Genomic DNA, 14,088 nt, shown 5'->3' with positions numbered 1-14,088 from the left:
CCAGATTTGTACCTAAAGGTGTGAACACACAGATCTAGACTTGTTCATGTCACCATGTCTCCTGACCCTCTGACACATCAGAGCAGGTATTGGGCTAACCCTGGCAGACACACACACACACACACACCACTCTGCCTTTCTGCATTATTTATGCAAAACTAAACCAGCCCGTGTCTCCTGTCTGAGACCTGTATTGATCCTCCTATTCCTAAAGCACTTCCAGAAAGCTCCGGTGTTCTTCACGTTTCCACGGTGAGTGGAAGCATTCCGAGGATAAACATCCTTTTCGCTTCCCCACAGCGCTTTGACGGCAGAGTCAAACGAATCAAAGACTAGTTCAAAGAGCTGCATCTGCTCCCAGCGGTTTTCCCATTACAGAGAACGAAGGAAAAACACAAAAAGAAAAAGTTAATGTTGATTTAAAACAGAGGCACTACACGCGAGTTTCGACGTTCACAGTGAACGTCCGGTTATAAATAAATTGTAAATAAACAAAAATTTCACAGCCACACATTTAGCTCCGAACACCTAAATCGGAGCGATAAACAGCCACTTATGTGGTGTAGCAATGCCAGCGCGCTGGAGGTTTATTCCACTTTCAGCCCTTTTACAGTGTTAAACTGACATTTACTGCCCAGTCCACCACAAAGGAATTCTGAGAAACGCACCGCTGGCCTGAAAGGACGGAAGAAGAGAGATTTTCTGCCAGCGCAGACCGAGGCGCCCTCCTCCCGCCCGCTGCGGAGCGTGAGCGCCACCTTGTGGCCTCCCCACGTCTTGCTGCGTCACCCACAGCCCAGTGGATATTAATCATAGGCAGGAGAGTGTAAAATTCAATCGCCTCTCTCCATCCATTTGAAGAGTAACAGTCTGAAGGCCAGCCGTGCCTCGCCCGAGAGAGAGCGCGGGAGAGAAGGAGGAGAAGAGAGAGAGAGAGAGAGAGGGGAATAAATAAATAAAGAAATAAAGAAACCCCCCCCCCCCTTTTTCCCTGCACTTCATCAGAGCCTCTTACTTCATAACAAATGGTGTGTCTCCCTGGTGGAGTAGTGCCATCACACACTCGCGCTCTCTCTATTCATGCAATTCCAGCGGCGGAGAGAGAGGTCAGGCAGGGAGCAGGCGGCAGCCGGGCGCCCCCCTCACTCACGCGCTACACCACCTTTTAGGAATTGTTTCTCAATAAGAAATGATCAGACCATTCGTCTGTGCCTGCTTCGTGCACACACCTCCGCTGTTTTTCGTTTGACCTGATCAGAGCAATAAACTAGACTAAGGAACTTCCAATTTGTCACCAGACCCAGAGTCTGGGAGGTTCAGCGACTGATTATATCCCCCCCCACACACACACACACGCACGCACACACACACACACACACACACACACACACACACACACACACACACAAAGAGGTAAAATTCCTCCCTTCCAAATCTTCCTTGCCTCCACCATCGAGATGCGCCCCCCCGCTGTCGTTTCCAGACTGTTAAATATCTATCTGTCCTGAACACGGAACAGTACGATGAATTAAATGTGTGTCTCCAGTGGTTCACACACACTCACGCTCGTGGTTTCGGATCGGCGGTAAGATGTGTAAGTAAAACTGAGTCAGCTGAGCTATCGGGACATTTTAATGCTAAAGGGGGTTCTGCTAACGCTAAAATAAACACTAATTCCACTCCCATTTGTGGAGGATCTTTACGAAGTTAAAACACATCTCGGACCTGTAAATGATTCAAGCCCTTAATGGAGCATTTGAGTCACCTGCGTTAGCGGGACAGACCTCAAATTGCCTCGAGCGTCCCTTTTCGACTCGCGGTCTTATGCAAAAACGACCCCAGCTTACTGTCTCTCCCGACATGTCCACCTCTTCAATGCAGACCAGGCTAAACGACCGTTAATGTCCACCCGGGACATAAACAAGTCAAACCCACGGCCGTGCGGGTCAAGCAGGTCTCGTTCACTCTGGCCTCAACCTCGAGCCGCAGGCCGGCGGATCCTCGGAAGGCGATGTGCGCGCCTGGTGACACCCGCGTCCGGGACGTGGGGAGAATTTTACACGGCATGGAAATAAATACAGGCCCGCACTGACATGAAGCATATCTTTAAACAAATATATTAATGCATATTAATGAATTAATTCATGAATGAATGGGTTTATTTATAACGCTGTATAATAACCTCATCTTCATAAGTCAGGAATAAAGATAAAGTCACGCACTTATTATTTTTTAAGTTGTTAGGAGTGCAATCGGCCGGCACGTGTCCCGATGTTAATCTGAAGTATATATCAGATCCTACGCGCGCCTGTCTGAGCGCGTGAGAGAGCGCGCGCTGTCCTAAACCCCGGGCGCTTGGAAGCTCAGGCGCACGTCGCGTGTCATGTCCTTCCCGGGGGAGTCGCGAGAGGCTGTTCTCGTCCCGCACGCGCACCGGAGCGACCGCGGGGGCTAAGCTGCGACGCAACTCGCAGCTCTTTTTCATCCTGCCAGGCGCGCGCAGGAAATTTCCGTTTCTCCCCGCGCCTCCGCCAAACGGGGCACTTACACGGACTTGTCTGCGAGCGCAAAGCAGAGCTCGGGGGATTAAAGGAAGAGAGGGGCTCCAGCACGCGTGCCCGCTGCCGTGGTGCAGACGTGCCGCACTCCGCACGTTAATGTCCGCGGCGCTGCACACCCGTTATCTAATCGCCCGCCAGAGAAACCGTTCTCATATAACACGGTTTTACGGCTCTTTACAGGGCGCTCAAACTCCAAAACTGTGAATAAACTAAAAACTAAATCAGTTAAGTAAACGGGAAGACGTCCGTCAAACATTTCTCTTGCTTACCATACAGGCTGGGCGCACTGTTTTAACATTAGAACTACCTTTCCTTCTTCGTACGTTTTCTCACGTAAATGAAATGTATAAATGAATAAAATAACCCGCGTGTGCAGCTGACTAGATGCGCGTGCCCACACTGACACCAGGTGGTGTGAACGAGCCGCTGCACGAGTCCTACAGGCCGTCTGTGGTTGCGGCCGCGCGACGGTTGTCTGACTCTACTGAGCAGTTCTGGAGTGTTGAGGTTCTCTTACGGTTTCTTCTTCTCAGGGTGCGTTTATTAAGAGTTTATTAGACCAGATTTCCATGAAACTGTCACATAAGGTCTATTCTAAAAGTTACCACACAAATAAAACTGAGACTGAACTCAGGTGTGTTCGGATGCAAGAATGCCACTCTGCGTCCATTATGGACACCTGAAAACACACACCAACGTCCTGCCATACGCAACCCTGCAAAAGTCGTCCGCTAAGCCTGGACAGGGGCTCTGAGCAGAGACCAAGGAAAACAATTCACTGAAATAAACAGAAGAACCAAAAGTCACTCATACAGAATAACTATCACACGATCTTTCACAATAAAACATAAAAGACCCGGATGCTTCAGTGTGAGAGTGTACACGTTTATTTTTGGTTCGACGGACTGCAACAGTAATGGCAGGAAATGTTGAATATTTCTCAACTACCAACAGTTTCAGGAGATTGTTCCTGCAGGTCACTACAGTAATTCAGCACTGCGTGAAGGTGTCACAGTGTTCAGATTAACTGGCCATGCACACACGAGGAGAACCTACAGTAATTCTGGAGCACTGGGAGCCAGTTCTGTCTAGGCTACTCGAGGTTAATACGTAGGTATGCAGTCCTGTATACGACCATGCAGACATCTACAAGAGCACTATGTGAGGAACAGTGGTGTGGTGGTGTGGGCTCATCTTCCAGACAGCTAGCTCTCTACGTCTGAACTCCACACAGGCCAACGCCTCGCACGTTTGTGGGATGTTTATCAGCGGAACGTCAATGGAACGAGAGCGCAAACGCAAAAAAAAAAAAAAAAAAAAACACAAAATAAACAAAAAGAGGAAAATCAGAATTAAAAAAAAAAAAAAAAGTCAGTGAGAGGCAGAATGAGGACTGACATCACACGAGAGCAGACGCAAAACCTTGCCCCCTGGTGGCCCAACGGTGCATTAACAGTCCCTGCTGTGTCCACAGGAAGGGGAGTTCGGTTTAAACACAGCACTTTCACACACTAGGAAACATTTCATAAACATCATTCGTCATCAGCTTGATTCGTCATCAGCTGAGAGTGTGACGTGTAGATCTGTATGTAGGTCTGTGTCGCACCTTTTCTTCACAAAACTACAAACCCAATGAAGTAACTACAAAAAACTACGCACTACAAACCAGATGAACAAAGTGCAGTGATGAAGCAAGTCTGAGTTCCTTCCTTCCGTGCTACTGCCAAGACCAGCAAGAAAGGACAAAATCCATCGATATTTTTCTGAGCCACGGACAACCTTTGACCTCCGGGGCCACGTGTTCAGAAAGTACTCATCTGAACATGAAGAATTAAATACATCCTACATCTATGTACAAGTGACCGTGAGGAGAGACAGTGGGGTTTACGCAGAACAAACTAAATATTCTGCCTCACTGCAACGTGTGTGTGTGAGTGTAAACATGTGTCCAGGTTTGTACGTGTAAGTGTAAATGTTTGCATGGACGTGTTCGGGAGTCTTCAGCCAGTTGTGATGATGACCAGTACCAGTAGGGGGCGGCGTGGAGCAGGAGGCCAGCTCAGAGAATCTTGCTGCGTTTACTGGCCAGTGAGCCATGCTGAGAACAGACGGGCAAAGAGAAGACGAGTGAGAGTTCAGTCGTCCCCACATCGATCATGCACACACACACACACACACACACACACACCAGATCAAACAAAACACAGGCTGCATTTCACTCAAACTTCAAACACACCTCTAAGGAGTTACTGAACTACCACAACTAACACCAGATGACCCAAGCCACCAGTCTGAACCCTGCACAGTCTTGCCGAGTCTGTCTGGTTCTAAAGACGCCCTGCGAGCCTCCCCCAAGTGGTGCTGCTTGTGCGGGGCCCCTGGGCCCGGCCTGAAGGCCTACCTTGGCCTGCTTATAGAAGTGAGGGGCCAGTTCCACCAGCCAGGCAGACTCCACTGCTGTCACATCCCGCATGAAGTACTTGGAGGTCTGAAGCACCTCGTTGAACACCACCCTGAAATAAACGCAGCCCGTGAGTGCCGAGACTGATCCAAGAACACGCCGCACTGACTCCAAGTCAGTGACCCTGAACTACGCCCGGAAGCTGAACAGGAACGTACTGACAGGAGGTTTTGCGTTCTGCTAATATCAGTGTCAGCGCCTCACTATCGTTCCGTCAGTTATCACTCCCAGCGCGTCATGCACACTGTAGCGGCCGTGTCGTACCATTTTGGAGGTTTTTCCCCATAAAGCACAGAGTTCGGATGGATGTGAAGCTCCCGGTCGTCCCGTAAAGTCCTGTGAAGACACGAGGCGTACATGTTACAGAACATGCATAAAACATGAATAAATAACTAACAGCATAAATGGAACAAATAAACAGAGCAGGGAAAGGTGTGAACACCTGTAGGACCCAGAGTGGTGGAGACGCGCAGCATTAGCAAAGAATCCTGACACGATGCACCTGAGAATCACATCTGGGTCACCTGCCCACAGGAAGAAACAGAGAAACACCATAACACACCAGCAACAAGAGTAAAACACTAACCGTTATGTCTATAAAACCCAGTAACACCAGTAAAGGAGTAACAGTTAGATAATAAAAACACAGCAACACCAGTACAGGTCTTAACTGCAGTGGTTGGCCACACAAAATCTTAGCTGGAGAGAATTGCCTACACACTCCAATAATGTGAAAATCTAGGAGACCATGAGGCCATCTGGGGTGGAAGTGTGTAAACCAGTGTGAACTAAGAACATGTGTAAAGGTGTGGAACCTTCGCTGGAGTTGCGGGGAACTCTGAACTTGTTGAGCATGCGCCGCAGCTGCTCCCGGATGGAGGCAGCACGCACCAGGCCTCTGTAGTTGAGGAAGTGCTCCTGACACCACCGAGAGCTCTTCTGATGCTGAGGGGAAAGACGTGGTCACTCATCAGTGCTTGGGCTAGGGTTTAGTGTGTTGACAGGACAGGTTAGGGTTTAGGGTTAGGGGTAGTGATTTGACAGGACGAGGGTTAGGGTTAGGGTTTAGGGTTGGGGTTAGTGCTTTGACAGGACAGGTTAGGGTTTAGGGTTAGGGGTAGTGATTTGACAGGACGAGGGTTAGGGTTAGGGTTTAGGGTTGGGGTTAGTGCTTTGACAGGACAGGTTAGGGTTTAGGGTTAGGGTTTAGTGCGTTGATAGGACAGGTTAGGGTTTAGGGTTAGGGGTAGTGATTTGACAGGACGAGGGTTAGGGTTAGGGTTTAGGGTTAGAGTTTTGGCAAGATGACAGGGTTACTGGGTTAGGGTAGGTTAGGGATTAGGGTTTAGTGCCTTGACAGGGCAACAGGATCACTGTCAGTCTTCAAAGCGTCTGTGTGATACCAAGTGATGCTGATTGCTTCTAAGTGTAAATAAAACCCCACACGCACAGGATGCTTCAGTCAATAATATGATTTAAGATTTGTTGCATTCTAATTGTCTGATACCGATATATTCTACTTCCTAGTTTTGAAATTCGACATCTCATTTTGAATCTGACAAACTCTGGCAAGTCTAAATTACAACTTTATATCCCTAATTAATACAATTAACACTAAGCGGGTCAAAAGGTCTTTATCTTGACATATCAGTGAAGAACAGAAATGTAAAAATTAGACTTTCACCATGAAGTTGCCCTTTACTAGATCTGTTCCTGCCACTAGATGGCACTGCAGCCTAATCTTCCCACAGCCTTGGTCCAGTGGCCTCCTGGCAGGTTAGGGTTAGGTTAGTTATGGTTTAGGGTTACGGTTAGTATTAAGAATTAGGGTTAGAGTTTAGGGTTAGAGTTTAGGGTTAGAGTTAACGGCATGACTCACCTTCTCAAAGGCCTCGTACACATTGAGCATGGTCAGGTGATCACCCTCCGCCACAGAGAACTTCCTGTGCTCCCGCGCCTGGTGTTATAAACCCACAGCAAGAGTCAGACAGGGTAAGAAACACAAGACACGAGAGAGGTATTACAGTCGAAGAGGAGGAGACTTACGGCAGCCTTCTTCTGATTGGGCAGCGCCACAAAGACATTCTGGATCTGCATCATGGCTGCTATGGTAACAATCTCCTTGGAGCAGCCGAAGTTGCCCGACTCGAGCAGCATTTTGGCAAACATGGGGCTCAGGGGGAACTCTGCCATGTGCACGCCCACGGGCTCCGACAGCCGGCCGTACTGGTCCAGACCTTCAAACAGCACACAGAGTACCACACCAGTACCACACCAGCACACATCAGAGTACCACACCAGTATAGGGTTCTTGGTTTGCCTGCTCTTACCACCGAGGGCATACAGCAGCTCCAGGGCCTGCACTAGAGACTGTGCTGGTGGCGGCTGCAATGACACCACACACACACAGGCGCGCACACACACACACACAGGCGCGCACACACACACACACGGCTTAAACACTGGCCAGCTGGTATTCTTCGCTCTTCCAATGACATTTCTTTTGAACAACATGACATGCTGAGACCTTGGCGATTTGATGCCTTATTCAATGCCTGATCACACACAGATGAGATCTCGGTCGTATTTTCAGTGTTGGTGTTATATGAGCTCTGGGTTTTAAAGCGTGACTCAGCTATAGTTCCACTGGTTTTACTGGACTGGGTGTCCAGCTTTCTGAACATGATGTTAGTGCCAGTGCAGTTGAAAAGGGAACACAGACAGACAGAGGGAGAGTGCAGACAGACGTTGTCTAGGGTACATTACAGAACAGGAAGGAGCGGCTGGATTTATTTAGCAAGACTTATGGATGCACGTTTAACTGATTTAATAAACACAACTGAGGTTTTGTTTTGGGACTCTCCTGCAAACACAGCTCAGATCAACCTTTCTGTTCCCAGTACCTTTAGAGCTCTGTGGGACAGTGTGTCTTCTGTTTGGGTCCCCGAATGTTGATACCTTCCGACTCCACGGGGCCAGTTTTAAGGAAGGTTTAACGTGTTTTTATGCTATACAGCCTTCAAGAGTGATGATCATAGATTTGTTGTGTTTTTGTCTGTTTTAGTTTTAACGTAATGTTCCTTTTGTATTTTATTTATTCATTTATTTATTCTTCTACAGACTTGTGTTAAAAAGCACTATAAAAATAAACTTGATTTGATAACTTGCATTCTGTCTCTCTCCACCTGGTCTAAGACACAGATGGTCCACTTTGATGCTGACCTGAGAACAGTTTATTTTGTGCTTTTATTATGTTTTGCATTGGGCTCTGACTAATGAAACTGGTTCTGGATTAGTGTGAATTTTAATCTGGACAAAACACTTGCAGTTACACTGCTACCTACGGATGGCAGTTACAAAAAGCATTTCACTGCTAGTTATACTCTGTATGACTATGTATGTGACAAATAAACTTTGAGCTTTAAACATCTTGCTTTATCCTAAATGCACACTGAAACACTGTGCAGAACACTCTGGAATGTCAAAGATGTCTCCAATGTCTAGATTTTCACTGCACATAGTACATTTCATCACTTGTCAGAAAGCTCATTCACGTAGTTCAACCCTCCACAAGGGCGGTATCGCATCACGATAATATTCATTGACCGATATAATCGGTCGCTGGCATAGACACTCACAGAGAGAAAGTTGAAGCGGAGGACATTGTCCACACCCAGAGCCTTCAGATGGAGCACGACGGGGGCCAGGTCACAGCGCTGCATCTCTGGCACCGTGGACTCTGGAAGCTTCTCGAAGTCTTCCTCTGAAAGGAGGAAGAACCGGGAGGATGCGTCAGAGAAGCCGTGTGCTGCTTCTGCGAGAAGACCTGTCCAGCTCTGTCGGCTGGAGACGCGAGACCTTCACGAGATGTTCTTCAAAACACAGCAATGCATCAGTACAGGGGAAGGGTCAGAGGGCCCAGGGGAAGGGTCAGAGGGCCCAGGGGAAGGGTCAGAGGGCCCAGGGGAAGGGTCGTGTGGTGGAGTGTGGCGGCTTTCCTCGAGTCTTGCGCTGCACAACATTTTGATTAGGTCATATGACATCTGATGCAGTGCTCTATGGGACCATTTCTGCCACTGAACAGGGTCTAGCCAATCATACGAGTATTTGTTTAGGTTTTTTAAATTCTGATCACTCCTCAAATTCATTTTTCTTACTAAGAGAACTGCTGTACGGATTAATTCCCTTATGACCAAATGCAATCCTTAAAGCTACATTCACACAGCAGGGAAGAAGTGTCCCATATCCGATTTTCTAACCAAATGATTTTTTTTTTTGTTCATAGTGTCTTTTTAATGTGACGTTAATCTGAACAGACCAGGCTCTGGAACTGGCCCACAAATGACACGCTCATATAGAGGTTACTGCACCACCAGAACCCGCCTCCAGCCTCCAGCTAATGCTCCGGGGAATCTGCGCTGGAGGTCCAGGAGACAGAGGTGTTGGAATAAGTCCCTTCTAATGCAAACTGTGCCGAAACATCAACTAAACATTCAACGTCCGTTAGCCAGCCATCACTGACGAGGTCCGTTAGCTCACTGTCGCATTAACCCCATTAATCCCGTAAACTATCCTGTCGCTGAAATCCTCCTTTTCCATCCCTGATGATGGACTGGTGTAAAAGTCACACAAACCGTAATCCTGCTGTTCAAACGCAGTGGCATCGCCGTGGTTGTGTGTCAGATATGCATCGCATTTCAGTACCATGTATGACACTGCTCCAAATCAGAATTAAAAAGTGGACACTTGTATCCAAAGAACAAATGTGTGTCACATATGAAGAAAAAGTTGAGATTTGGGCCACTTTGGTAAAAGTGTATGGGATCTCACAACGTGTGTAAAAGTAGTATGTGTTTGAAGGCCTTAACATGCACCACACATGTGTACAGGAGTTACTGTGATGTCACCTGGTCAGGTGGGCGGTACCTGTGTAAAGGCGGAAGCATTTCCCTGCTCTGATTCGTCCTGCCCTCCCCGCCCTCTGAGAGGCCGACGCCTTCGAGATGGGCGTCACCACCAGTGAATCGATAGCCGTGCGAGAGTCGTAGGCTCGGAGCTTCACAAACGCGCAGTCGATGACGAACACAATGCCGTTGATGGTGATGGAGGTCTCAGCGATGTTTGTGGCTACCACCACCTGAGGGAGGGAGGGAGAGAGAGCGAAAGAGAGAGCACGAATGTGTGCGGGTTTCTTGGCAGGAGCACGTCGGAGGACTCGGCAGTCTGAGGGCTACTTTCACCTAGCATCCCACGTGAGAACCCAAACGTGAATTTGCTGTCTTACGTCACCACTGTTTTATACAGTTGAACCTGATTGTGGGACATTCTGAGTGTATATAAGCCCAAGTAATGACTACAATTTAACACAAAGTATTTACAACATAATCCTAACACAATCCTAACACAATCCTAACGTAATCTCCACATTACTCGTTCAGTAAAGGTTAATAAAAAAGAGTATCACTACACATTAAAATAGATAAATTAATTACTAATTACGTAATTCATCAGTACTTCTAAGGGGGATTATCACAACCTTAATTCTTATATAAGAAATGTTGATAAAGTATTCACACTAAACACACGACCATGAAGGACAAAACATAACAAAATGCCATATAGAAGCATAAATAAACAGAATAATTACATTAAACTAGAGATATGGGACAGAGAGAACCCATCTTGGCTTGGTGAGGTAATGCTGTTTCACCTTTCGTACAGTAGGAGGAACCCTTTCAAAGACTCTCATCTGCTCACTGTAGGGTAGGCCTGCATACATGGGCAGCACACGCAGGTGCTTCTTAAGGCCGTGGCGTGACAGAGTGCGGGCCTGTTCCTGCAGCATACACACCACGGTCTCTACCTCCTCCTGTGGGCGCGCGCGCACACACACACACACACACACACACATCAGCATGCGCACGCAGACACACACCCACACTCTGTCTCTTTCACTCACACACACACACACACACACACACACACACCTGTCCAGTAAGAAATGCCAGAACATCTCCATCGTCTTCGGTTTCGTGAATCTTCAGGACAGTTTCCACGGTAGCCTTCACATAGTCCGGGACAGGGCTACGGAAACAAACACAAAGACCCGTCAGCCCAGGGTCACATGAGGAAAGGCCAAACCCCCAGAGCCGCCGGCCCCCGTGAGTCCTGATGAATAACCTCTAAACTCTGAACTACACTGTTCATCCAAACATATATACAAGAAAAATGCATCGTCAGGTAAAGTCTGCACGAGTCCTGAACCTCTAAACCAGGGGTAGGTGAAGGGGACACACCTGAGCGTGTAGAAGATGTCCACCGGGAACGTACGGCCCTCCACACTCACGATACCACATGTGTCCTTGTTTGGGTCTCCACTTTCATTCAGATTGAAAAAGTTTTGAAATTTCTATGAGGGGGAAAAAAGAAACAAAAAACTAAATACCACAATCTATGAAAACACTTTCAGTACCACAAACAAAAGACTCGGATTTAACAAACTTCCTCTCAAATACAACAGAAATGTAAACGCTTCTCGAGTGGGAAGGCCAAGCTACTGGTGTCGTTGTGAACGGACGCAATTTTCCCAGAGCGGCGTGTTCCGTAAAGGTGGGGATGCACACTGGAGCACACGCTAAAGACCCCACCTCCTCGCACGTGGCTCCCCTGACAACCCCTCATCTCCACCCCCACCCCATACTGAAGCTCGGAGTAACCTTGGCATCCAGCGTAGCAGATGCTACAATCACCCTCAGATCTCTCCTCTTCCTTTGAATCTGTGCGTAAGAGAGAGAGAAGGAAATTCAAAACAGATAAAACGGAGATGTGGAGTTCGCGGTTAGAGACGGAGGCCACAAATGAGCAGATAAACACTGCTACGTCAGACGTCGGTGGCGGAGGAACCTTCTTGAGCAGTCCGATGGCGATGTCAGTGTGGAGAGTTCGCTCATGGGCTTCGTCCAGCATCAGCACACTGTGGGGCGGAGACACAGCAGAGCGTCACAGGGCTCAGGAGCCACGCAACACCACGCCAGGGTTTACGCACCTGGAGCGAGCGCCCACCTGTACGCCTGCAGCAGAGGGTCTGCCATCATCTCCCGCGCCAACATCCCGTCCGTGAGGAACTGGAGCAGAGGGCAAAGATCACAGAGGTCACAACGAGAGGTCATAACGATCTCATACACACACACCCTCCATTCCGGAGCATCAGGTCTTCATACCTTTATGCGAGTGGCATGAGGATCTGAACAGTCGTCAAAGCGGATGCTGTAGCCCACCTCATGTCCAAGATGAGCACCTCGCTCCTCTGCTACCCGGTTAGCCACCTGGCACACACACACACACACACACACACACACAAGCTCAGAGGTAGAGGACAAAACTAGCAGGTCTACAGCCCCGACCATCAATCCACACACACACACACAGCATAAATGATGATGAGCACGACACTGAAGGGTCCGTACTGAGGTAGCTGCCACACGCCGAGGCTGAGTCACACCGATCACCTTCCCCTCCGCAGCCCAGCCTGCCTCCAGCAGATACTACCACACACAGAGAGAGAGAGAGAGAGAGAGAGAGAGAGAGAGAGAGAGAGAGAGAGAGAGAGAGAGAGAGAAAACTTAGAGGTGCTACTTCAATCCGAAAGTGCTCCATTACAGGCCAACAGAACTTTGAACACTTCCGTTATGCCATCAGACAAACCAGGGAGGCTTTACTGAGATTATAAGGCAGCTAGAACAGACACGGTTATGATCTTAATCACACACACACACACACACTCACTCACTCACAGTCTAACGTAGAGCTCTAAAGGTGTGTCAGTCCGGGACGTACCTGGGGAATCTGAGTGCTCTTCCCACATCCGGTCTCCCCGACAATCACGACGGTTTGATAGCTTTCCACGAGGTACAGGATGTTGTTTCTGTGCTGTGTGCAGAAGAGGCAACGCGGTCAAAGTGGCCCTGCGCGAGCAGCGCACCCGTGGAAGGACTGCGCGTGGCCGGCGGTACCTTAAACACGGGCAGCTTCTGCCGCTGCTTCTCTACCGACAGCGCCGCGTGGGGGTTGTGCACGACGGCGCTCGCCGCGGTCTCCGTGGGCAGCTCGCGCTCCTCGGACACCCCGGGCGCCTCGGACCCTGCGGTGCAAATCAAACCGCGTCCACACGGAACGCACGCGCGTTAGGCGACACGGCACGGACGCAGCGCCTACGAGCACACCGGTGCCGAGGACGGCGTGACGGGGTCAATTACGGGGCCCGTACGCACGGTCATCGGACCGGCTCTGTCCGCGCGGGTCGGGATCAAGGAGCACTGCGGTAGGCGAGAACGTCAAGCGCGTCGCTCCGGTTCATGGTACCGCGTGCTGACTGTTCCCACACACGCTTGGACTTTACGTGAAGGCGAACGTGCGCTACGAGCAGCGGAAAGTCTCGCGTCTTACCGGGTTTCCAAAATTTCATCGTGGAGCGGGGCGCCGCCATCTTGTGCAACTACGTCATCTTGACTTGGCGAAACTTTAGCGGGCGCGTCACTCTGTGCGCGAGGGGGCGACAGCGCGCGCGCGGACCGGAAATGAACTCGCGCGGTGCTCAGAGCCGCAGCGTGAAGCATGAAGACCGCAGGCGTCCGGCTGAAGAAGAGAAGACTCGGGAGCGTTTAGGTTGCTTTTATTGCGCACAGTTCCGCCCACGCTGGGGTGCGTACACGACAGCGACTGCGTCTGCCACCTCATGGAGGTCCAGTAAACCAAAGCCTGCAGTCTTAGCTGTACAACACTTGTCACAGGTGTGTAATAAAGGTACAAAAGATCACCAAACGTGCAGCTGATCAGAATGACGTCTCCCTCTGTTGATTAATAAGACTGCAGCATCACAGGTCTAGAAATATCAGGGTGTATAAAGCATTATGGACACACCAGAGCAGGGATGCCTTCCTGATGCAGTCAGCATGACAGCCAGAGGCAGGAGGAGGAATTTGACTTCATATGTTAAAAAAGAAATCAAGGCTTTAACTAGAGAACAAGTGAACGAGTTTATTCACGATTGTTGAATGATTTAAGTCT

At 49.1% G+C, this 14,088-nt stretch overlaps 1 protein-coding gene across 2 annotated transcripts; it reads right to left on the bottom strand.

Moving 5' to 3' along the window:
- Positions 1–3,430: 3,430 nt before the first annotated feature.
- dhx35 (DEAH-box helicase 35) lies at positions 3,431–14,050 on the bottom strand. 2 transcript variants are annotated; one of them, XM_035522361.2, is made up of 21 exons: positions 13,468–14,050; positions 13,035–13,162; positions 12,859–12,951; positions 12,489–12,566; positions 12,243–12,347; positions 12,085–12,146; positions 11,926–11,995; positions 11,739–11,798; positions 11,319–11,431; positions 11,010–11,106; positions 10,733–10,891; positions 9,949–10,159; positions 8,661–8,785; positions 7,353–7,407; positions 7,069–7,259; positions 6,902–6,979; positions 5,838–5,967; positions 5,465–5,546; positions 5,287–5,358; positions 4,963–5,074; positions 3,431–4,659 (listed from the first exon to the last, which is right to left on the bottom strand). In XM_035522361.2, exons 1-21 carry the CDS (start codon positions 13,505–13,507, stop codon positions 4,621–4,623), a joined length of 2,100 nt encoding a protein of 699 aa, XP_035378254.1. In that variant the 5' UTR covers positions 13,508–14,050; the 3' UTR covers positions 3,431–4,620. The 2 variants fall into 2 exon arrangements, 1 of the variants encoding a protein (XP_035378254.1); XR_014119739.1 differs by lacking the exon at positions 3,431–4,659 and having other exon boundaries at positions 5,181–5,358.
- Between the last annotated feature and the right edge of the window lie 38 nt (positions 14,051–14,088).

This window comes from Electrophorus electricus, chromosome 24, assembly GCF_041902795.1.
Source record: "Electrophorus electricus isolate QZ-2024a chromosome 24, ASM4190279v1, whole genome shotgun sequence".
Taxonomy (NCBI): domain Eukaryota; kingdom Metazoa; phylum Chordata; class Actinopteri; order Gymnotiformes; family Gymnotidae; genus Electrophorus; species Electrophorus electricus.
This window is presented reverse-complemented; position numbering and strand designations above follow the sequence as displayed.